Here is a 25256-nt window from a genome sequence, read left to right on the forward strand (position 1 = left end):
CACTATACCAGGCATGGAAATGAGTGAGCTATGGTGCCTAGCTTTCAGGAGTTCTAGTTTAAATACAAAAAATAACAAAATTGGGAGGAGTAGACCAAATTGGGCCTGGGTGTTTAAAATTTAATTTATACTCATGCTCCATCACTTCCTGTGGCTTTTATCTACCTGCTTTGTTTATTTAGCTGGCTCTGATGACATTTGAGTTCAGGTTTAGGTTCTGAACATCCATGGTTTCTAAACCTGGTTGATCCTCACTTCTCCTGGGAGGCATCCAGACCCTACTGTTGGACATTCTGAATCAGCAGGGCTGGACTGGCTTTGAAAGTTGTACTGAAAAATGGTAACTCTGTAGGCAGTTGCAGTGCACAGCCAAATCTAGCTAGGTAGCATTGCTCTATAGGTGAGTACTCAACAGGAGTACTGGGTCTTAGAACCTGAACCTGATGTTCTGTATTAAAGATTTTATGTACAAATCTATGGTTCTGTTCTAAGAGGCTCTGCCAAAAATCCTATAGGATGCTTGCTGCCTATACAGAAAACTCCCTGAAATCATGGTTAAATGAAGCTGAACATCAAACTGCTAATACCTGAACCAGTAATCCTCCCATTTGGCTTCCTTATATCTTTTCATGTGTGTGGCTTAGCTCTTTAATTAGATTCAGCATATAAATTGAGGATGGATTGGTTACATGGTGACTTTCAATAGTAAACTCTTGTTTTGAGGAACAAAAGAGGTAGGTTTGTGCTTTTCTAGGATTTTTCTTCCTGAGTTGGAGGAAAGATAGCCAGGTATGTATCAGCAGACCCAAAAATAGGTGAGCTGTCAAGGTGTTGGCAGTGATAGGCTCCTCTGGGTGGAACTCAGGGCATCCTACCAGCAAAAAAAGACTAGATTTAAGTGATTTCACATTTGGGCTGTACTTATTACAATTGCTGAAGTGCTAAATTGGGTGTGACAAATCTAACAGGTAATTGCCAAGTAGGTTTCATTGCCAAGTAGGTTTCATTACCAGTCATCGAATAGATGAATGATGTTCCTCATGTTAAAACTAAAGAAAAAATTTAGATTGTATTTGGAAGTAAAATTTACATATTGCAGATATATTCACATACACCCTGCCATTTTCAGAGCGTTCGTTAACTCAGTTCATTTACCTCTGTCAAGATGGTATAGTGTGACTTGAGTGTGGTGGTGCACACCTATAATCCCAGTGACTCAGGGAGCTGAGGCCGGAGGATTGTGAGTTCAAAGCCAGCCTCAGCAACTTATGGAGAATCTAAGCAACTCAGCGAGACCCTGTCTCAAAATAAAAAATAAAAAGGGCTGAGGATGTGGTTCAGTGGTTAAAGTGCCCCTGGATCCAATCCTTGGTACCAAAAAAAAAAAAAAAGATGGTGGGGTGTGGAGGTGCAGAGGGACTAGAAGTGGGGAGGGGTTGTGGTGATTGATGAGAATTTATAAAAGAGGGGAATTTATAAAAGATTGGGAAGTAAAGTGCTCTCCTTATAGAAGTAGTTAAGAAGTAACCATAGACAGCACTCAGCTCTGAACTTGTGTTAGAGGTAAGCTTTTGACGTTATCTTATATTATTACTTACTAGTGTGAGACCAATCTCAGTAGATTGGTTAGTAACTTGATTGGTTTAATGGAAATATTTTTAAAAGTTGTATTGAAGCACAGTAGTAAAATCTAAGGATCTTCACTGTTAGGGACTCAGTGAGGAGCAGGGCAGGCATGGGTGCCTGTGAGAGGGCTGTTTTCCTCCTTGGTTCACAACAGAATTCTAGTAATTAGAAGGATGCCTTGCACAGAGTAGACACAAAATAATTATTGAACAAATGAAGAAAGGAAGCCACACTTGGTCTCTGCTTTTGCGGAGCTTCCATTCTCGTGGGAGAGACACACACACATACGCAGACAGACAGTTAAGCAGGGTATGTGATAGTTGATGACAGGTGAGGGTGCCGTTTTGATAGGAGGCTGGGGTTGGGCTGGTTTGGGAAGGAATAGATGAGGAAGAGAAAGTTGTGCAGAGCTGGGGGAATGGTAGCATGATATGAGAAACAGAAAGGAGACCTGTCCACGACTTGAGGCTGGTGAATGGCAGGGAGGCATGCTCTAAGAAGGAATGATAGTCATGAAAAAGAGGTGTGGACTTTATTCTATGTGCAGTGAAGACTCATTAAGAAAGTCAAATGTTTTGAGCACAGGAGTGATACGATTCAATCTGCTTTTTAGAGAGGTTGCTCAGCTTTCTGCAGAGAATGGATCACAAGCAGAGGACAATTGGAGAACCAGGGGAAGCTACTGTAGTGATGTTGGCAAGAAGTGACCTGGCTTGCCCCAAGGGGGTCAGTGGAGACAGGGAGAAGTGGATGGGTTTGGAATGTACTTTGGAGTAGAGAAAATTGTTCAAGAGTCTAAGAGGGTAGCCTAAGAAAGTTGATGTACATCTGCTGCAGACACATACACACACACTTTTTCATGATGAATCTACTTTAAACGTGTTTGTTGGATTATGATTTGCCTTAAATGAGAGAACTACTCTTTTTGAACTATGGGGAATACAAAGAGTGTAGGGAGCAGGCTAAGTGTGCTGCTCAGGGCTGCACGCTGCTATGGTTCTGTGGTTCCAGACGTTTTTGACAGTGTGCATTCAAGACAGAATGGTAACACACACTGTGTATCTTTTGGCAGATCAGAGCATATGGAAATAAAAATCAGAAAATTCAGCTCCGGCTTTGAATGAAATAGGATTCAGAAGAGATTATCTCAAATCTAGTTTATGAGATAATGTACTTTCTTATAAACACAAACATCATTTACGAATTTAGAATATCTAAATTATCATTCCAGATTCCTTTTGACTCCTGTGAATTCAGTGATCCATTTGGATAGTCTCTGTTACTATGAAGTTTTAATAGGTAACAGTCAGAACCCGAGTGGAAGAACATAAAAGCAAACTGAAATGCTAATAGCCAGCACTCTGAAACCATTAACTTTCAGCTTGTTATTCCTGACCTAACTGCTCTTCGTAAGATGGCAGAGAGGCTAAGTGTGACTTGAGCACTGGTATTTAGAAACATCACCTTGTGAAAAGCACATGCCTTCAGTTTCAACCTGCCCGTCTTGGCTGGGGGTGAGGGGTGGGGAGGGGCGCCACGGTGTGGGCATTTGGGGGGAGCTTGCTCTCTGCACCTTCACCTTATCAGTCAAAGGGGAAAAGCAGGTGAAAATGGTTATAATGTTGTTTGAAGAGTAAGCAGGACAACGGGGTCCTCTTAATGGAAAATGCAGCCAGTATTTGCTAACTTACTTTGATTTGGGTAGTCATGGAATCACCTGGAAGGAATTCTAGATAAAGTGACTTACTACCACTCATTTTACAGATAAGGAAACTAAACATGTGTCTCACATTAAGCACTAAGTGTAAAGGTACCTCTTGGTTCAAATTATATTGGCCAAGTAGAATTTATAAATTTTTAAAAAAATTTCTTTTGTATTGGGTTTTAGAAGAATTGTTGTCAGGATAAACCTGATTGCTCTTTTTAAGCTGACTCCTATGTGGTTGCAGCAGATTAAATTTGAGGCCTAATGTCGAACAGAGAGAGCACTGACATTGGTAAGAATGAGAGAGAGATTAGTAGTGTTATGTTGACAGATGAAATTGTTTTTTTAACCTTTCATGTTTTTTCCTCCCTGTTTTATCTCCTCTTCAAGTCTGGTGTATTCAACTAGTCACACAGACATCTTTCATCTTCTGCTGTGTAGTGTGTGCCCGTTAGACTAGGTGAGTCAAATGAAATGAGAATGAAATCAAGCCAATAAAGGTAATGTGAAAGCAAAGGCAACTGAGTCTAGACTCCATTGTTAGGGATGGAGCTTCAGACCCGTCAAGGACACAGAGTTATTCAAGTTGCTGGTTATGGAAAAATCAAATCCAGAGAAGCGTTGTGCTGTGTTTTTGTGATTGCTTTATTCTGGGTCTGGCCCCTTATCTTCCTGTCCCAATCAAATCTCTTTTCTTCACTTAAGCATAATTGTGGCTATTCAGAAATGCTTTTGTTTAGTAAAGTTTGTTTACTAACTGGTGTGAAGATTGACAAGAAAAAGCAAAATAGGCCATATTTCTTGCTCATCAAGTGATATTTTGTTAATATTTAAAGAATAGATGTCTTATAGGAGTGAAAAATACATGTTCCTAAGTTCGGGACGTTATATGATAATTTAATTAAGTAACTAAAGTTTATAAATTCTTTCATCTTTGCCGTCTCTACTCCCTCTCTACTTGTGTGCCATCTGCTTTGGATACAAAATTAATCTTTTTCATAATCAAACTTTCTTTCTGACCCTATCTCCTTGGAAAATAGGTGGGACAGGGATTTCCTCTTCTCTTTTTTACTTCTACCTGGATTGTGCTTGCTCAGTCTGATGGAGGCAGTTAGGGAGAACTTGGACTTGTGTTACTTGTGTATATGCTGTCCATAAAAGTTTAAATACATTGTAATTTCTCATTCAAGCATATTGTGTAAGCAATAAGAACCAGGTATTTGAATAAATTAATCACATGCCAGATTTTACTTTGGAAATTAAATATTTTAGTTTAAGACTGCAGTACATTTATAAAGCTGAAATATATTGCAAAGGGATAGTTTTTCCTTTGAGTTTGAAATTTGCTATAGCTTTATGCCTTAAAATCGTTCATTATTACCTATACTTATTGCCTGTCTGAATATGCCCATTGACATACATGCAAGCATATTCTCTGAAGTGAAGATTTCTTGTACCAAATTTCAGCCTGGATTGAATTTTATGGATGAGAGAGATACTCTGAAAATGGAACCATTGGCATAACCTTGTGTGTAATATAACTAGCAGGCAGAGCTGTAATGAACTGCAACATGAGCTCAGATCTGCAAAATATTCAGAGAACACAGTTCCCCTCATGAACTAGGTTGTTTTCCAAAAGCAACAAGTACTACTTGTCTTTTTAGAAAGCTGTCATGGAGCTGTAGTACTCTTTGTGGTTTAGACTTAATGTGAGTAAGATGCCTTTCTACCCTCAACCTAGAAAAACTTTACAATTCTCTTGGAATTTGATGAAAGTTTCCTAACTTTGAAGTTAGAGAAGACTCTCATTTCTGATTAGGCAATTGTTAGGCTTTTTTCCTGCTGTCATTCCATGATACCAGAAAATCATACATGATTACTCTATTTGGAGAACAGTATATGGCCTCACACACTTAAGATCATATCTAGTTTAGAAATCAAGACAGCTGCGCAGGACTGTTTTTTGCACTCCTCAGCTTCCTGAACCTTTTTATTTCTTTGAATTTTCTTTCTTTTTTTTCTCTCTTTTTCTTTCTACCCTTTTAACATGCTGTTCCTAGTATTGGGAGTACTTTTTTTTTTTTTTTTTTACTGTGCAAAATACACATAAAATTTACCCTCTTTGCCATTTTTAAGTGTGTGATTTAGTGGCATTAAGTACATTCATGTTGTCGTGCACCTATCATTACTATCCATCTCCAGGATTTGTTATCATTCTGTACTGAAACTCGGTACCCACGACACAGTATCTTTCCATTTCCTCCTTTCCCAAGCCCCTAGAAACCACCATTATATATTTCTGTCTCTTTTAATTGAACTATTCTAGGTACCTCATGTAAATGGAACCATATATACAATATATATATTTGTCCTTTTGTGACTGGCTTATTTCACTGAACATGATCTCTTCAAGATCCATCCATATTGTAGCATATATAAGAATATTGTTCCAGGCTGGGGTGTGGCTCAGTGGTAGAGAGCTTGCCTAGCATGTGTGAGGCACTGGGTTCGAGCCTCAGCACCACATAAAAATAAATAAATAAATATTTTTAGAAAGAAATCTTAAAAAATAAGGTATCGTTCCTTTTTAAGGCTGAATGACATGCCAGTGTATGTACGTACTACATTTGTTTATCTGTTCATCACTGGTAGACACTTGGTTTGCTCTGGATTGTGGTGACTAATGCTGCTGTTAGCATGATGTTCTCACTGATAGTATACAGGGCTTTAGGTTTTCCACATTGTCATCAAAAATTGTCCTGTCCTGTTCTGTTGTGGTTTGGTTTTGTTAGTAACCATCCCAATTAACACCTACTTATTTTTCACTTCTCAAGTCAGATGTAACTTTTACTGGAAAGTTGTCCCAGAGAACCATCTATCCTGCCTTTAAGTTAGGTGCTGTGGCATCATTCTGGTTTTCTGCATCATAGAACTTCCTATGTTTGCTTATAATTTGCTGGTTTAAATTATGTGGGTACACTTCTATGATGTGTACCCACAAAGGCAGGGGCCATGTCAGTCTTGACTACTAGGTCGTCTTCTTGAGAACTGGCTCTCAATAGAGGCTAGAATGTTCACCTTTAGGTCCAAGTAAGCGTTCCGTATAGACAGTAATGTGTAGCCTGGGCTTTGTAGGCAAGACATGTGAATTCAAGTCTTAACTCTGATATTTACTAAATTTGTGATTTTTAAACCTGATATTTTATGTCTAAATCTTGGTTTTCATTTCTGTAAAATGGGGATAATAATTTTTGCCTCATCTTCACAAGCTTTTTTTTTTTTTTTTCAATACGGCTTAAGAATTTTGTTAAGACTTAGGATAGATAAAAGTATCTCCTGCAGTTAAAAACTGTGAATGAAATAGAGAAGGAGCAGGGGAATAGAACTGTGAAATTTGTAGTCAGTCTGGCGATGACATTAACATAAGATTAAAACCAAGAGAAATAGATTTAAGAAAGTCAGAAAAGGAAAATGTTGACTTTGATTTTGGTCTTATTGAATCTCAGGTGCTAGTGGAAACTTTCATATTTTAATATCCTAGAGACAGTTTGAACTATAGATTTGGGCCAGAGAGAAGGATTTGAGAGTTATCTGTAATGAACTCATTTTGAGAAGATGAGATTGCCTAAAGGAAGAATGTTTTGTAGCAGGAGAGGAGGGGAGAGGGTAGGGAACACCTGTTATCAAGGGCAGAAGAAGAAACAATTTAAAGAGAGAGAGAGAGAGAGAGAGAAGGGAGACTAGGCTGAAGAACTAAAAGGGAAACCCAGGGAAAAAAGAACTTTGTGAAAGAGATTAGCTAGCTGTGTCCCGTGCATCCTTTAATGACCAAGAGGATAATGCTGGGTTTTAGCAAAGAGAGTTGGTCACTGACCTTCAGGAGAATTTTTGTTTTTTTCTTTTTGGTAGAATGGTAGTAGGTAGAAGCCAGATCATGAAGCGGGGTCAGGGCAAAAAGAGACAGTAGGAATTCTGGACATTTATCTTAAATTGCTTATCACAAAGTTTGGTAGAATAAAAAGGGATGCAGATAAAGAAGCTGAGGCACATGAAGGTTAAGCAGCTTGCTCAAGGTGAGTACGTGGCAGAGGCAGGTTTTGAATGATAAGGTTTGGTTTAGGAACCTGTGCTCTTCACATTATTAGGCTATGCTCTTACACCCTTTTCCATGTGGTTGGAGGCTACTTAAAAGGACACATCTGCAGTTAGACTTCAAATAACACAGTGGAAAGCCTGGTCCCCAATCTCAGATTGGATTTTGTATTTTACAGCATAATGAAGTTACACACGTGATAGTTAGGTTGGGTTGCAAGCCTTGGCGTATTTGCAAAAGAGTAACTTTATTAGAATTATTACTCACTTTTTATCAGACAGTCCAGCAATGATAATTTTTCATTAGTGATATAATTAGAAGAGGGAACTTGAGAAATGCACATATTGAAATAAGATTAAATTCATGCTGTTGAAACTGTAGAGTTTTATGCAATGCCTCAGTGATAATGAAGAGTATGTACTGACTTTTCAGAATCCTTGGAATGGATAAAAACAAAAAGAAATATCTACTTTGTATTATAAACCTCAAAGAGTTATTGAATAAGTTATGCTTTCAGGTATTTTTCTTTAACTTTTCACCACTGCTAGGCAAAACTAATAGTTGATATGGCTGTGTCAGCAGCTAAGGGATTTTTGTGTTGTTAAAGTAACATATCATGCCTTGTATAATTTGGTTGCAGCTACCCACGGGGAGGTACTTACCATCTGATTATGTTGCGCTTGCTTTGGAAACAGCAGAGAGCCTGAAAAGGACAGTGGAGAGTAAAGGATTATTAAATGGACAGTCACTGAGGTGGCTTACTGATGACTTTACTGCAACATCATGTGTATCTCCTTTCCCATGGCAGGTTGTTTGATCGTGGTTTAATGGTTAAAACTTTGTAAAATTACAAAGAAATCAGAAACCCTGCTGGTCTCCAGTGTGATTATTTACAGTTGGACTGCTAGCAAGAAAGTGCTAAGTTTGATCACAATGATGGTAAACTGGGCCAGACACAGGGTGAAATCTCATGGAGCTCTCTCCTCTGACCTTTGAGTAGACTGCCGAGCTTTAAGATTTCCAGGTGCAAAGTGCCTTGAAATATGACTGAGAGAATTTGGGTTTTTCATCTGAACCACTGTGGTCAAGAGGAGGGATTTGTCTTCTTGGAAATGCTAAGGGGTGTATATTAGGTTCTTGGAGCTAGAAGGTAGGTAGAATAGCAATGAAGAGTTTCATTAATTCTGTTATCTCTTTTTTTTATGGTTTAGAATGGTATTGCCTTTGGTCTTGTATTCACTTACAAAATTGTGGACAGAATCTGGTTGTGGGGAAGAGTCTTTGGTACGTGTGTCTCTATTTTAGATAGAATTACTTGGAAATTAAAGTTAATTAAAGTTAATTAAGAAATTAAAGTTAATTAATCAATTACCAGGAAATTAAAGTTTCCTCTGTCTCAGTCATTGGCCCTTATGAAAGAATCTAACATTTTATTTTGTTTTTGCTCATGATTTGATATTAATATCATATTCTTCAGGTTTATAAATGGACCTTCCCCCAAAGTTCTATTCCTTTCTACAGTCATTAACCCAACACTATATATATTATTATTTTTTTTTAAATCTGATTTAGTTGTTATTCATCATAGAAATTTTTCTCTTCAGGAAAATTTTTCTCTTCCTTTCCTTTTTGAAACTTGGACTTCAACCTTAAAATTGATGGTTGTAGGTGAGAACTTAAGACCAAAGTGCTCTTAAAAGTAGATTAACAAGAGTTCTATTAAGAATAGGACTCTTTTTTTTAAATTTTTTATTGTGGGTTGTTCAAAACATTACAAATTTCTTGACATATCATATTCCACACTTTGATTCAAGTGGGTTATGAACTCCCACCTTCACCCCATACACAGATTGCAGATTCACATCAGTTACACATCCATTGATTTACAAATTGCCATACTAGTAAGAATAGGACTCTTAACAAATAGATTTTGATATTCAGGATACCTGAGGAATTAAAGTATATTTTGACTCTTTGGTTTTTGTTTATATTTAAAATTTTTTCTCAAAAGAGAACTTTTTAAGATCAAGAAATGCTATAGCTAACTTTGTAGATTCCTTGGAAAAGTGTGAGTTATAGGGCAAGGTGTTGTCTCAGGGAGATCTTCTTAAGAGTGTTGGGAAATGTAGTGTTATGGCTTGATGGGAACAAGGGGAACTCTCCTAGGGACTAAGTAGTTACTTCAGAAAGGTGCTCATAAAAAAAGGAGAAATGAAGAAAATTCAAACTAAAAAAATTACATAAAACCCAGATTCTTTGTTTTTACCTGACAATAAATTCTTAGATTTAGAATTGGAAAGACAAAGTTAAAAATGGAAAAAAGGCACGAACAATCATGTACACATGAAAAGTTATTCAACAGGACTAACAAAGAAATATAAATTATAGTGAAGGAAATTGTTTTTTCATGCGTTAACTTGTCAAAGATGTAGAAGTTTGGTAATAACTGGTATTTGAGTAAATAAAGAAAAGGATATTGTCTACTGATGGTCATGTAAATTCTAGATATAATACATAAAAGAACATAAGACAAAAAAAAGTCATAGTTGGGCTTACAGATAAGATGGTGTTATGGACTGCAAAGAGAAGTAAACATAAAGAGATAATAGGTTGGATTGAACCCATGGTCCTGGAAAAGCTCTGGATATGGAAACAAAAAGTTGAATTTAGCTCCAGTAGGGTAATAGGGACTAAAAGCTTATCACTTGAGGTGGGCCCAGAACTAGGCTCATAAAGTGAAGCTAGGGGCCAGAGTGAAGTTGTACTTCTCATAAAAGTCGATTGAAAGAAAGCTCCCCACCTCAACCCCCAGGAGGACTATGCTTTCATAGTCCTGGAGCTGTGGATCTTGAGGTGCAGAAGAAGGTAGATGCAACTTCAAGGGTAGAAACGGAATCATCTTGGCCGATTATGGAATAATGGAGAGAGGATGTAGGGCGCCATGTGACCATCATAAGGCTTTGTCCTGGACAGTGGTTTGGGGATTCTGGTGGAAGTGATTGTAGAATCACAATGGAAGGAAAGGTGAGCAGATGTAGAGAGAGCTGGGAGGGAGAAAGAGCAAAGACAAAAAGCCTTGCACTTGGGCTGGGGTTGTGGCTTGGTGGTAGAGTGCTTGTCTAGCATGTGTGAGGCACTGGGTTCAAACCCCAGCACCACATAAAAATACATAAACAAGATTAAGGCATAAAGAAATCCTTGCGCTCATACTTAGCCTTCAAAATGTAACTTCAAGATACTTGAGGAAAATAAATGGTAAGAATGATAGCTAACAAAATCAACGATGGGAACAAAAAATCATTCCAAATTTGGGATGTGGGGGGTGGGAATCCAAGATAGTGGAGATGAGAGAGATCAGATCTCAACTTCTCCACAGTTAGGAATCAAAGCAGTTGAGAGAACAGTTGATTAGAGATGTGGGTAACAGAGGGAATGCCCTGATTCACAATATTGGAAAGTCAGAGACATTAGACGGACTAGACAATTCTCGTTATTGGAACAGAAAACAGACTTTGTTAACCTGGAATCAACACCTTACAGTTAGGGCAGGTATGGAGAGAGGGTAGCAAAGGGAGTAAAAGGGAAAGCTAAGCTTGACATGCTCACTTTGGAAATGGGTAGAAGAGAAAGTCAGACTAAGTTAAACTGGGACAGCAGCTGCAAAACCACCTGGTGAACAAGAAATACTGGGCTTTTCTCAATTTGCTGGCAGAGAACTGTGGCAGGCCGCCATTTCACAGAGACCTTGTGTAAGCTTACAGCTTGGGAGGTGATTAAATCTCTACAACTTCATCCCACCTAGAGATACCAGTTAATAATATAGGGAATGGCTTGAAGCAGGCTGGCCGAGTAACTGTGTAATGGGATCACTGCAAACTGAAGGCTGCTGAGCCCTTCCCCTTCCCTAGTGTTGGCAGTGGGAGTGATGTGGACCAGAGCAGAGGGCATGACATGACACGTCCAGTAAAAGCAAGTACAGTACCCAGGGAGGAGTGTGTGTTCCTCTACCTCCACCCACCACTGAGTGCCTGTCAGGGAGGAGGATGAAGTGGCATACACCTGTGCTGCCAGTCACTCTTGCTCCATGCCTCAGCCATGGACCTGCACTGTGGCCCCTGACTACCCTATGCCCAGCCTATGGCCACCACCCTGTGCCTTGCTGCAGACCAGCTGCTGGCTCCTGCCCTGCACCCCAGCTGCCAGGCTGCCTCACGTCTCTACCATTTGCTGCCTTACCCAAAGCGCTGAAAACCACAAGGACAAATCCACATGTGTTTTTATAACTACTAGAGCATGTCAAAAAGTGTCTTCATTTAAAATATCTCCGCAAGAAGAAAACTGAATCTCTTTATGATTGTCACATTAGCTGTTTGGTGCAAAATGTTTTATTATGTCTTCATTCACTATTTTTTTTAATGGCTCCAACTAATTTTATGTAGTCTTTCAGTTAACTGGATTTTTTTCTTGATACTCTTTTCTTCTTTTTCATCTCCATTCTCCTTCTTTTTCTCTCTTCCTTCATTCTTTAATTTCTCTTCTCTCTCATCTTGTTTCTTTTTCTTTATCCTTTTCTTTCTTTCCCTTCATCCAATATAATTTGGGATTAAGTATGCTCTCACTAATGCTTAATTTTTAAGGCTATTCTGTATTATTTCTTATGGGTTAGTAGAGTTATAGAGATTATTAGCAATGAGTTTTTAAAATATATGTTAACATATGGTTCATTCTTAAATTACCACTGTTACTGGAAATTACTCTCTGCTTTATACCTGTGCTGGTTGTTGAACTTAGAGCACTTTGATTACTCTAATTGGATGTGTTGCTATAAAGAAATAATCCCAGCCCAGAGCTTATTGTAAAGAGATAACTGCTACCAAAAAGACCCTCACATAAAAGAGGAAAAGGAATCCATCACAACAGATATACAAATATAGGATCATAGAAAACATCAGTAAATAAGGCAAGTCACCTCCAAAAATTTATAACTTCTGAACAACTCAATCTACAAACATTAAAGAGAATGAAATACTGGACAAAGAATTTAAACAGTTGATTTTTTGAAACAATCATTGAATTAAAAGAAGATCTAAGAAACGAATAAATGGAAAAATATAAAAAACATTTCAATAAAGAGAGAGAGTCTGAAAAAGAACCAATTATAAATCTTAAAGAGAGACAATAGTCAAATAAAAAGTCCTGTTGGAAGTCTCTACAATAGGTTTGATCATGCAAAAGACAGAATTTCAAAACTGGAAGACTAGGTGGACACTGAATCCAAGGTGGATACTTACTTAGTATTAAAAAATATAAAACTGCTTAGAATAACCAAGAACTCTTGGATAAAATTAAGGGGCTTAACTTAAGGCTTTATAGGTATTGAAGGAGGAGTAGAGATATAGTATAATAGCACTGATAACCTCCTCAGTGGAATAGTAAAAAAAATTTCCAAAGTTTGGGAATGAGATTGGACATGAATGTTCAGATACTAGAAGCATTTAAAATAAATAAACAAGATCAGAAAAGAAAATTTCCATGACACGTAGTAATTAAAATGCCCAAAACCCAAGTCAAATAAAAAATTTTAAAAGTTGCAAGAGAAATGTCAGATCACCAATTAGGAAAGCAAACAGAATAACAGTAGATTTCTTGGTAGAAACCCTAAAGTTCAGAAGGGCTTGGAATAATGTATTTCAAGCTCTCAAAGAAAATAACTGCCAACCAAGATTGATATAGCCAGCAAAGATATTCCTCATTATCAAAGGAGAAATACAGACATTTCAAGAAAAGCATAAACTAAAGAATTCAATGACTACTAAGCCTGCATTACAGAAGATACCTCAAGGAATCCTGCATATAGAAGAAGAAGAAGAAGAGGAGGAGGAGGAGGAGGAGGGGGAGGGGGAGGAGGAGGAGGAAACTGCCAAGGGAACTTGGGGAAGAAAAAGTCTCATTTGAAGAATAAACATTTGAGAATTAAGATCAAATAAAGTATTAGAAATAAGTCAAAATGGCAGGAATAAATAAATACCTTTCAAAACACCAAATGTAAATGGTCTCAATTCTCTAATTAGAAGACATAGACTGACAGATTAGATTAAAATATAACTTCCTGTTACCTGAACATAAAATAGGCAAAGATGTCCATAGACTGAAAGTAAAATGATGGAAAATCAATTCCATACAAATGGAGTCCCCAAACAAGCAGGAATTAGTTACTCTCATGTTTGACGACACAGACATCAAACCAAAATTACAAGAGAAGAAGTCACTATATAGTGGAAAAGGGAGGCGTCCACAAAGAAGATATAATGGTAATAAACACTTATTCCCCAAATGTTGGTGCACCTGGTTACATAAATCAGATAATACTCCATATAAAGGCTCAAATAGATCCCAGTATAGCAATATTGAGTGGTTTCAGTACACGTCTCTCACCAATAGAAAATTTATCCAGATATAAAATCGGCAAATATGTTATAGCCTTAAGTAAATGGATGTAACATAACTACAGAATATTTTATACTACAATATCTAAATCCATTTTCTTTCCAGCTGCTTATGGAACTTTCTTGAATATGGTTCATATTTCAGTCCACAAAGCAAGTTTCAACAAATACAAAAAAGTTGATATAATTCTTTTTCTCATCTGATTATAATAGAATGAAATTAGAAATCAACAGCAAGAATAACTTCACTAACTATGTAAACATGTGGAGATTGAATGGCGAGTGGCATATTGAAGAAATCAGGAGAGAAATTTAAAAAATTGTTAGAATCAAATGAAAATAGAAATACAATATAGCAGGTTCCCTGGGACACAGCAAAGGTGGTTCTAAAGCTTATAGCTATGAGTGCCTACATAAAGAAATCAGAAGAACCCAAATAAATAATATAATGATGTATCTCAAGGTCTTAGAAAAAGAAGAAAAACAAATTCCAAAACCAGAAGAAGGAAGAAATAGTAAAGATCAGAACCAAAATTAATGAAATAGAGAATTAAAAATAAACACAGTATCAACATAATACATGCCGCAGTCCGGCTGCTGCAGCAAAATAACCGGGGGGTGACGAATAACTTGTGTACGTTGATACAGCAGGAGTGGGAGCCGTTTATTGCAGGACAGGAGCAGTATTTATACATTCCACACAGCTTATCTAATTAGCATAAACTAGATACAGCAGTCAACCAATCAGGAATCTCCACACTTAATGGCTTGCTTTTGTTACTTCTCAAACCACTCCCTCTGGCATTTTGCCAGGCACCATCCAGACTTGTTTACGAACTCTAACATTCCCCTGGCTAAATGCCAGGTGTTATTTTGACTTGTTTACAGACTCTAACAAATACAGAATTGTTTTTTTGAAAATATAAACAAGATTGACAAAGTCAAGTATCACAACCGACATCACTGAACTCCAGAGGATCATTAGGGACTATTTTGAAAACTCACATTGCAATAAATTGGAAAATCTAGAAGAAATGAATAAATTTCTAGTCAATACGAACTGTCTAGGTTCAACAGTGAGGACACAGAAAACCTAAGCAAGGAACAAGATTAAAATGATAATAAAAAATCCTTTCAACAAAGGAAAGCTTAGGAGTAGACAGATTTAGTCGAATTCTATCATACCTTTAAAGAACTAATGTCAGTACTCCTCAAATTATTCCATAAAATAGTAAGTGAGGGAATACTTCCAAACTCATTCTATGAAGCCAATATCATCCTAACACTGAAACCAGATAAGGACACATCAAGGAAAGAGGACTACAGACCAGTATCCTTAGTTAACATAGATACAAAAATCCTTAATAAAGTATTAGCAAATCAAATTCAACAATACAGTACAAAGATCATGTACCACTCTGGAGTTGGTTTTATTGCATTGATGGCTCTACCCATGCAAACCAATAAATGTAATACACCGTATAAATAGAAGTCAGGATGAAAATCATATGAGCATTTTAATTGCAGGAAAAGACTTAGACAAAATTCAGCACCTATTTATGATAAAAATCCAGGGGAAATTTGGACTAGAGGAACATGCCTCAACATTATAGCAGCTCTTTATTGTTAAACCTAAAACATCATATAGAATGAAGAAGAACTGAAAACCTTTTTTTTTTTTTAAATCAGGAACAAAACAAGGATGTTTTGTTATTGTACTTCACATATAAGAATCTTACAATGATTCACTTTTTGACAACTATTTTCACACATTTTACTGTATATACATTGTAAACCTCAGATGGCATTATTATTTTTTGTTTTAAATAGCAGTTATCTTTTATAAAGATTTGAAGTGTGAAGTCTTTTATATTTCCCAAACAGCTACTATTTCTAATGCTTTTTGTTGCTGGATTCAGATTTGTGTCTGGCATTTTCTTTCTGTCTGAAGATCTTCCTTTCTCCTTTCTTATCATGAAGGCCTGCTGGTGTTGAATTCTTTCTGCTTTTGTTTGTCTGGAAAAGTGTTTATTTTGCCTTTATTTTTGAAAGATAGTAAGGCATTTCTCTACCATCTTCTGGCCAGTATTTTTTCCACAAATTATTTGGTTTTATTCTTATGGTTTGTTCATGTGTAAATAGTATGCCTTTTTTTTCCTGCCTGTTTTAAAACTTATCTCTTTTTCATTCATTTAAATTTATTTTGATATCATACACATTGGTGTTATCTCTTCATGCCTTCTATGCTTGAGATTCTTGGAATATCTTGAATCTGTGGATTTATAGTTTTTATATAACTTTTAAATTTATAAATAAGAGTGATCATCAGGGTTTTAACATACTTGTCTACTAATTCTGTCATCTGTGCCATTTTGGAGTCAGTTTCAATTTATCCTGTTGTCTTGTGTAGTACGTCTTCTATTGCATGTCATGCCTGTGGTTTTTGATTGGATGACAAACGTGAATTTTAACATTCCCATGCTATGTTTTGTTGTTCTTTTAAATATCCCTGAGCTTTGTTCAGTAACTCATTTAAGTTACTTGGAGACAGTTTGATCCTTTCAGGTGTTGCTTTTGAACTTTTTTGGGAAGGAACAGAGCAGCATTTAGGCTAGAGTTCATTTCCCATCATGACTGAGGTGAAATCTTTCCGAGTCTTGTTCCTGATGTTTGTGAGTCATGAGGTTTTCTATCAGGGCTGCATTTGTAGTCTGCTATAGTACAGGCTCCTGTTATGGGACAGAAGGAGACAGACTAAGTAATAATTAAAAAGATCTCTCTTGAAAGCATCGTAGAACTACCAAAGCAGCCAGGACTTAAGGGGACTTAAGAGCAGTGGGTTATAAGCTTTGATTTAAAAAGTTTAAAGGTAGGATTTTTCTGAATTAAACTTAGGAAATGTGTTATATATGTTCTTTTTAAGTTGAAAATTAACCAGGTTTGGAAAGTCATAATTTCTCTTGTCGTAAGGATGATGTGAAGCAGTGTAGAATGACTGTACGGTGCTAGGGAAATGAGAATGTGAGTAGTGATTTGTCTTGTGACCAGCAGTGTCCTCTCTTGCTAGTCACCAAATAGTTCTGGATGGGCCTTAGTTTCTTTATGTGTTCTAAAATTTCATGATTTTGTTATATCAAACTTTGATGATCACCATATTGTAGAAAACTGGAACATATATACATATATATGTAAAGTATCTATCAATCTTCACCAAAGTTTATATATGAAGAGTGCTTATGTATTTCTCATTTAATTTATCCAGGGAAAATAATATCTGTAAATACAGATAGTAGGATTAATCTGTGGCTTAAAGTATAATTAGGTAATGTGCACATAGGTCCCTTTATAGGTCAGTAATAACTAGTAATCACAACTGTTTGTTTCTGACGTGAATAAGTAACAGCAAATAGTTTCCAAAGTGTATTGAAGCATTGTTCTTAGAAGTTTCTATATTTTAGTTCCTTTACACCTCACAGGGAGGTAAGAGACCTAGTCCCCAGTCATGTACCTCTACTGGTAGAGCTGATGTTGTACCTAGAGTTTGGCTCCTTAGTTCCTGCTTTGTTATACAGGAATGTCCCCTTATTTGAATGTCATTTGCATACTTCATAGTTTGCAAAATGCCCTAATATGTTTATTACTTTTTATTTTTTTATTTGGGTAATTAGTTATATCTGACAGCAGAATGCATTCTGACACATCATACAAAAATGGAATATAACTTCTTGTTTGTCTGGTTGTGCATAATGTAGAGTTAATAGGTCATATAATCATAGATGCACATAAGGGTAATAATGTCCAATTCATTCTACTATCATTCCTACCCCCAATCCACCTCCCTTCCCTTCACTCCTCTCTGTCTAGTACGAAATAACCTCTGTTCCCCTGCTCACATTGTGAATTAGCATCCGCATATCAGAGGAAACATTTGCCTTTTGTTCTTTAGATTGGCTTCTTTCACTTAGAATAATGTTCTCCAGTTCTAATATGATACGATTACTTTTATTTTTTTCCACAGCAGTCCTAGGAAACAGCTTTAGAGATGAGGCAATGAGGTTGAGAGAAGTTGATTCAGGTGCAGGACCACCTGTGGGAAATGATAGAGTGTTTGAACCCAAATGTCTGCCTTTTCCTCCCAATCCTACTCATTTTTACCATGCCATATTTTCATTGAGAACAGGACAGGGAATGCCAAGTTTGTTGGAATGGTTGAGATCTTTTTATTTAAAACAGATAAGCTTCTTTTTACTTAAAACAGATATTATACATAACCATGCATAAACATAAAGTGTGTTTGGTTTTTTTTTTGGCTTAGGTACCTCTTACTGGTCTTTCTAGTGTTAATTTAGATGGGAATTACTCAAAAGTGCCCAGTTATGCCCTGCATTAAGTTTAGGTCAGTTTTCCTGCTTGCTTGAAATCTGTACAAGATTTGTGCAGATTGTTATTTCCACAACGAATATTCATTAGACTTTGTGATCATATTTTGAGAAGACTCAGATAGCAAAATTAAATTCTTTTGAACTTGATACAATATGACAAATAGTTTAAAAACTATTATGTGGAAAATAAAAAATGGATAAAGCATAAGAGATGTTAGCAACATAGTCTGATGAGGTTGAAGAGACACTTGTCAGACAAAAAATACACTTCATTTGTAGGGGAGATACATCCTTGCATGGTGAGTCAAAATCCAGCTCATCCTTTCATGTAACTACTGTAAGACTCAGGCCATATTTCTATCTGGCAGGCTCTGCAAGTTCAGTACATCTCAGCTTTTCATAGTGAAGCATAGGTGGAGGCCTCGAGTAGTTTCTGACATCCAACCTCAAACCTTTGTGGTTTTTAAGCTGCATCACATTTTATGGAAGGTCTCATGTCCCCTTTACTTGCTAGAGCTGTGGAGATGGGCAGTAGTCTCCATGGAAGGATCTTTGTGTGCTCCTCCTGCCAGGTGGGAGAACTGAGGCTTTGGGCCCTCTCTGACTCTCCGTGTGGCATTTGTGAGCAGGTTGATGTATTTGACACAAGTGTGACAGCAAAGAAGCCTGTGAGCTGAGCAGTGTGCTGCAGGGCCCAGCCGTGTGGATTCCTGTGGACGCCAGGCTGAGGAGCTGCAGTGAGCCAGACCTGACAGTCAAGTGGGGGCTGCTCTGCCTCCAGTCCAGAGTGCATTTTCATGCGGTGCATGTTTACCCACAGTTGGCATTTGACACTGAGAACTGTCAGAGCTGCCTTTTCCTCTCTTCACTCTCCAGTGTGCTAGTCTGATAGTTTCCCAAATAAACACTTCATTGTAGGTGGATGAAAGTATGCACTTTAAACAGAGCCCCACATTGTAACTACTTCTTTTTTGTGTTGAATTCCATGTCAAGAATTCATAGGAAATATGTTTGAATTGGTCCTAGGTAATATGTGGAGTAGGTAATTTGTTTACATTGTTCAAGAATCAAAATAATATAGGATATTTTGAAGAGCCTTGCTCTGCCCTGGTCCCCTTCTGGTCATTTTCTACCTCTATTCCTAACAAATACCACTTTAATATTTCATCATGTATCCTTTATGTTTTTATAGGTAAATACAAGCAGATGTTTTATCTAGTTTTTCACTTTTCAGTAATTCCCAGAGAGCTTTTTATCAGAAATAGGGAGCTTCTTTATTTTTGTTTCTTTTGCATTGTATTTCATTATATAGATGGACCTTAGTTTATTGCATTGTCCTCCATGGATAAACATTTGCATTATTTCTAATCTTTTTGTCTTATTGAGATAATTCACATACCATAAAATTCACCCCTGAAGTGTGCAATTCTGTGGTCCCCCTCGCCAAGTAATGGGGACTGAGTGCAGGGCCCTCTATACTAATCTATAACCTCAGCCCTTTTATTCTGAAATATTGTCTTGCTAAGCCTGACTGGCCTTGAACTTGTGATCTTCCTGCCTCAGCCTCCTGGATAGCTGGGATTGTAGGCATGTGCCACCATACCCAGCACAATTCATTGGCTTTTAATGTTTTAATGTTTCTAAGCTTTTTGATGTGATGAGTAACCTTGTACATGTCTGAACCATGTTACAAGATATCTGTGGATAAACACTCAGAAGTAGGTAGGATTCTGGGTCAAAGGGTCAAAGCATTTGAATTTTGAAAGTTGTCAGTTGTCCTTGTAGATGTTGTACTGCTTTAAACTCTTGGCAGCAGAGTTCAAGAGGACCTGCTTTTTAGTCTCACGGTGCTTTTTAGAAAGCAAACTTAATGTCTAATTTTTAATTTTATAAAGCAATCATAATTTAAAATTATGATGTTCATGGACTACTAGTTTAACTTGATGTTTATTTCTGATTGATTTTATCAATGTGAACATAACCAAAACTTCTTTTTAAGTTCATAAATATTATTTATAATTGATCTTGCCATTCATTGTTAAATCACAAGTAGTGAATATTGATGTACAGAGCAGCTTTCATCTGTTTGATCTTAAGTTGGGTGATCTCCTGACCCCTGTTCTCCCTTGTCACATACATAGCATGATGCTCGCAGTGTTAATATGAAAATTCCTAGTACAGGAAGACTATTTATGTTCTGCTTGTTCTGTAGTGGGAAAATTCTTGTAGAATTTTGTCTGTTTGATATGGACTTCTGAGTTACAGTGTTTTATACCTTATGGATGGTCTGGGTCTCAATTGAACCGAGAAGTGGTGGTTTTATGATAATTTAGCAAAGTCTTAATTACAAACAGCACCCATTGATGCCTGTTGACTTATAGGACAGGTCTATTGGTGTTTGGTCTGATTTGGATATGGTATGTAATTTCTTCTGGGAACCTGTACCTTTGTGCTCCTCCATGTGTACAGATCAACTTTATTGATAGTTTCTTGTGAAGATTTTAAGATGATTTTGTAAGATGGAGCATTTAGATTATTCGAAGCTAAAATATTTTTGTGGCATTTATAAATACTCTAGAGCTTTGTGTGTTTATAAAGTCATAAGAACTGGCAAAAGGTTTATAGGAAAATGCCAGTTTCCTGAGCTGAACATGAGAACTGAAGTATAGATTTTGTTAAATTAGTGATGGCATGTATAAATGTGCAAGTACATGCATGGAAATGTCACTGGGTCTTTTTATGTCCCCAATAATGGCTAATACTGAAAGTAGATAAACCAATTAACCAATGAACTAATTGTCCAGACTAAGGTTTATGTCATATTAGTATTATAGGTACTGAGTAAGGGAAAACTCTTCAAAATTTAACTGGTATTACCATTATAGATGAGGAGATACCTACTATCAAAGACTTTAATTAAATAAATAGGTCAGAATTAAGCCTAACAGTAGAATTTACTGTTTCGTTTCTGGGCCATAGACTCTTTGTTATATTTTTATTCCCTTTCTCGTAATTCACTTTGGATTATGATTGAAAAGGTCCAGAAAGAATTCAAGTTCTTCCTAAAAGAACTTGCTTGCTTGGACTACTCTGATTATGATGGGTTTGGGAGAGAAGGTTGCTTTCCTGGGGTGGGAGAGGGTAATACTCTGTATCATCATGTCTGGTTGAGCAGGTTGTACACCGTATAAGGACAATGGCTGTTGGAGCCAGTGGGGCTGAAATGAGGTTTGATTTATCAAGCCATACTCTATTGGGTGGGGCTGCATTGGCCCAGAGCAAGACAGGCTGTTTTCTAATCCTTGCAATGATGCTTTTCTGGCTAACTGTAGCCTTGAGGGTGCATTTTTGTTGTTTTTTGCAGTTTTACTTGAAAACTGGTTGTTTCTGTTGTTTTCTTTTTCTTTTACAAATATTTGGTATGTATGCCCAATGTGTATAGGTGTCCATATATACACTCCTATATGCCACTTATGTGCCCCCACGGAACTCTGTATATGCCTCAATATAAGGGTGGGTATCCTTTGAGAAAATCCCTCAGAGGAAGTCACTTCATATTTATTTGATTCCTTATAAGGCACCTTATAAATGGGGCCCTCTTAATTACTTTGCTTGAACAGTACATTCTGTTTGAGAAAGACATAGTTGTTCTTTTTGGTACTGGGGATTAAACCCAGGGGTACTTTACCATTGAACTGCATCTCGGCCCTTTTTATTTATTTATCTTGAAACAGGATTTTGTTTAGTTTCTGAGGTTAGCCTTGAACTTGTGATCCTCCTGCCTCAGTCTCCCTGGTCTCTGGGATTATAGGTGTTCAGGTAGGCCTGACTGAGGAACACATAGTTTATTGAAGCAGCCCCAGACAGTGCTTAAGAAGGGTGTTGCATAAAATTGACAAAGAAAGGAAGCAAAGAAGCTTAACATAGATTTAGTAATTATTGTAGATATAAAAGATCACTTTAGAAAGGCATTATTATAAGTGGACATGATTAAATAAGTGTTTATAAGATGACTAGTCCAGATACCCTGATGTTATGCAAATGGATACTTGTGGTTTAGTTTGATGTTTCCAGTAATAGTATCATGGAAGGGTTTAACAACTACTGTGTTTCAAGCAGATTATACAAATAGGAAGATTTGTTCTAGGAAACTGTATTGGATGAATCATAAGGTGACTCTACTGATTAAAAAAAAAAAAAAGACCTTGATGCCAAAAATATTTATGAAGAGTGAATCAAAATGTGTCATGAAATCTGAGTGAATAAGATCATCATTTTGAAATTCATTCTTCGTACAACATGTAATCTACAATGTGTATAATTTAATTAATACATTTCATAATTGACATTTGACTAATTTCCATTTTTAAAAGTTTATACATTCAAGATGGCTAAATTAATTGTCATTATTTATTTTTAAACAGAAACTGAGGCTTCTTGAAGAGCTTGAAGACACTTGGCTTCCTTATCTGACCCCCAAAGATGATGAGTTCTATCAGCAGGTAAGATATTTTGATTTTTTTTTTATCAACTCATAGTTATGCATTCTGATTTTCCCATTTTATTTGTGAGTCTACCAGTCTTGTGAGGTTAAATAAATGGAAGGTCTGATTTGGTCACCCAGTGACAGCTTGTCACCTAGAGATCAGGTAAATTCTTTCACAGTCTGCTTTCTGCTGTGAGCTTAGTGCTTTAGCATGATGTGCTGTTTTAATTCCCCAAACATTCCATGTTCTTTCCCACCCTCTTGCTTCTGGTCATAATGTGTTTTCTGCATAGAATAACCTTTCTATTATTCTATCTTTCTATTCTATGGCTGGGTGGCTAATTCTTTAAGAGTTCACCTCTCTTCTGAAAATTTCCCCAACTTATCTTACCTACAAGGAGACTGTCCTATTCTGTTAGTTGGACTTTGTAAATAACTCGGTTATAACTCCTATCCCATGGTATAGCAGTTATGTGTTTCTGTCCCTGAATTCATCAGCACTTTCCATTGTAAAGCCAAAACAAACTCATTGTGGCAAAAGAGAAAAAGAGAGAACTTTATTGACGGCACTTAGAAATCTAGGATCGAATCAGTCCAAACCCTCAACAGTGATGTCACCTGATCACTGTCTTTCTGCTGCTTGGCTTGGCTTTCCTCTGTATGACTGCATGCTGAGTACGCGCTCTCCTGACAGCATGTAATCAAGGGCAGATCAAGGGCTGTGTGGTCTTCAGCACCTGGAATCTTAGAAGAAGTGACTGAGTTTATTTCCCCTGGTTCCATTAGATTCTCCAGGGAGTGTTCTCATTGGCCTGGTTAGAGCCATTGTGTTTGCTTGGCCTATTTCATAGTCTACATAGAGTGGGGTCGTGTGGGAATATTCCCATTCAAATCACAGGGACTGCAGGAGTCAGAGATGGATGGTTTCCTCAAAGGAGTCCAAGTTCCAAAGAAGTAGTAGGCATTGGCAAAAGAAAAAAAGAAAACTGTACCTAAATACTAAAATTTCACCTGTTTTTTCCTGTTGGAATATATGCTCTTAGGTATAGAAATGGGGCCATGTCATCTTCTATAGCTCCTGCTGGTACATAGCAGACCCTCAGCAACCAGGAAAGGAAGAGGAGAAAGGAGTTTACCTGTTAGAATCCAGGTCTCTTGACTTCTAGTTCATTATCATTTCTAAACTTTGTGTTTTATCTCTGCTGATAATCTCCACTATCTCTCACCTCATCAGTCCTCTTATGGGTCTCTCTAGTGTTCCTGTTTACCTGTCTCAATTCTTGACGCTGCAGTATTTCTGACCAAGGTGTAAATCTGAACATGTTAACCCCCTGCTTCAGATCCCACAGTGGATGTTTATCACCTGGCTTTTGTGTTTCCCGCCTCATCTCCCCACTCCTACCCCTTCGTATCCACATTGGACTTTTACAGCACCTCAAACTAGTTTCGAACTTGGGGACTTCTTGCTACATTATTTGCTGTAGTGTCTCCTTCTTTGCTCGATCTCTGTGCTCTTGTTAGTGAGAGTTCACACGTCATCTCCCATAGACAGCTCCCCTGACACTCCTGCAGTCCAGACTTGTCTCAACCTGCTCTGTGGTACTTTATCAGTACCTCGATTAGCACATATCTCATCTGATTGTAATGATTTTTAATATTCTTCTTTTGCTTATCCTGTTTCCTTAGTTCAATGCCTGGAGCCTGGCAAGTGCTTAGTTTGCTTGAGTGAATAAATGAATCAACGCATGTATTAGTTACTTTTTAAAGCCAGTTATATAATGAATTTAGTGTGGTTTGAATTTGGTTTTTATATATGTACCCACCTTCCCAAGGAGGTGACGTTTGTAAATATTTGAAGGATAACTCAGAAATGTTATATCCTTTAGTGATAGGATGTTCTCTTTTGAGCTTACGTAATTTTCCAAATTATCTGCAGCAAACATATATTCTTTTGCAGTGAGGAAAATAAGTAATTTTTAAAAGTACCCTTAAATCAGGCAAACCCAAAAAATATAATCAGTTCTGAAACACTAACATATTCATAGATAGATGCCTTCTGATACCTAATTACGTGCATTGTTGTAAAGCAACTGCTAGGACATCTCAGCTTTTGTACTGTGCAGATAGTACATGAAGAATTAAATACAAAAGGTTATCAGCCCACTGTGATCTAACCAGCCATATACTGAAGGATAAATAGAAACCCAGATGCCAACAGCTCTTCATTCTTGGGTTATTTTTCTAAGTCTCACTACAAACCCTCGTACCAATATCTAATCATGTTAAATGCACCTTATAATAAGACAAGGCTTAGAGCGTTCATAAAAACCTTAGTCGAAGTAAACTTATTCTCTTAAAAGATGAACCCAGAATGCTTTTTAATGACACGAATAACAGAAAGTTCAGACCTGACCTTGGTGCCTTTCATAGGCCTTCCACAGGAATGCCAGTCTAGCTGCCAGTCAGGAAAACAAGACTCCATGCAGCTCCCACTCAGGGAATGTTATTGACCCTTACA

At 37.2% G+C, this 25256-nt stretch overlaps 1 protein-coding gene across 2 annotated transcripts in view; it reads left to right on the forward strand.

The window, feature by feature from the left end:
- Nucleotides 1-25256, forward strand: part of Fto (FTO alpha-ketoglutarate dependent dioxygenase) — a 370034-nt gene that overhangs the window by 74780 nt on the left and 269998 nt on the right. For both annotated transcript variants that reach the window (XM_046434593.2, XM_046434591.2), the window contains exon 2: nucleotides 22677-22754. In XM_046434593.2, coding sequence (XP_046290549.1) covers nucleotides 22677-22754 — 78 coding nt within the window. The remainder of the gene's footprint in view (nucleotides 1-22676; nucleotides 22755-25256) is intronic.

The sequence above is a fragment of the Marmota monax genome, unplaced genomic scaffold (genome assembly GCF_021218885.2).
Source record: "Marmota monax isolate L192 unplaced genomic scaffold, Marmota_monax_Labrador192_F-V1.1 WCK01_AAM20220418_F8-fsc00024, whole genome shotgun sequence".
NCBI classification, from domain to species: domain Eukaryota; kingdom Metazoa; phylum Chordata; class Mammalia; order Rodentia; family Sciuridae; genus Marmota; species Marmota monax.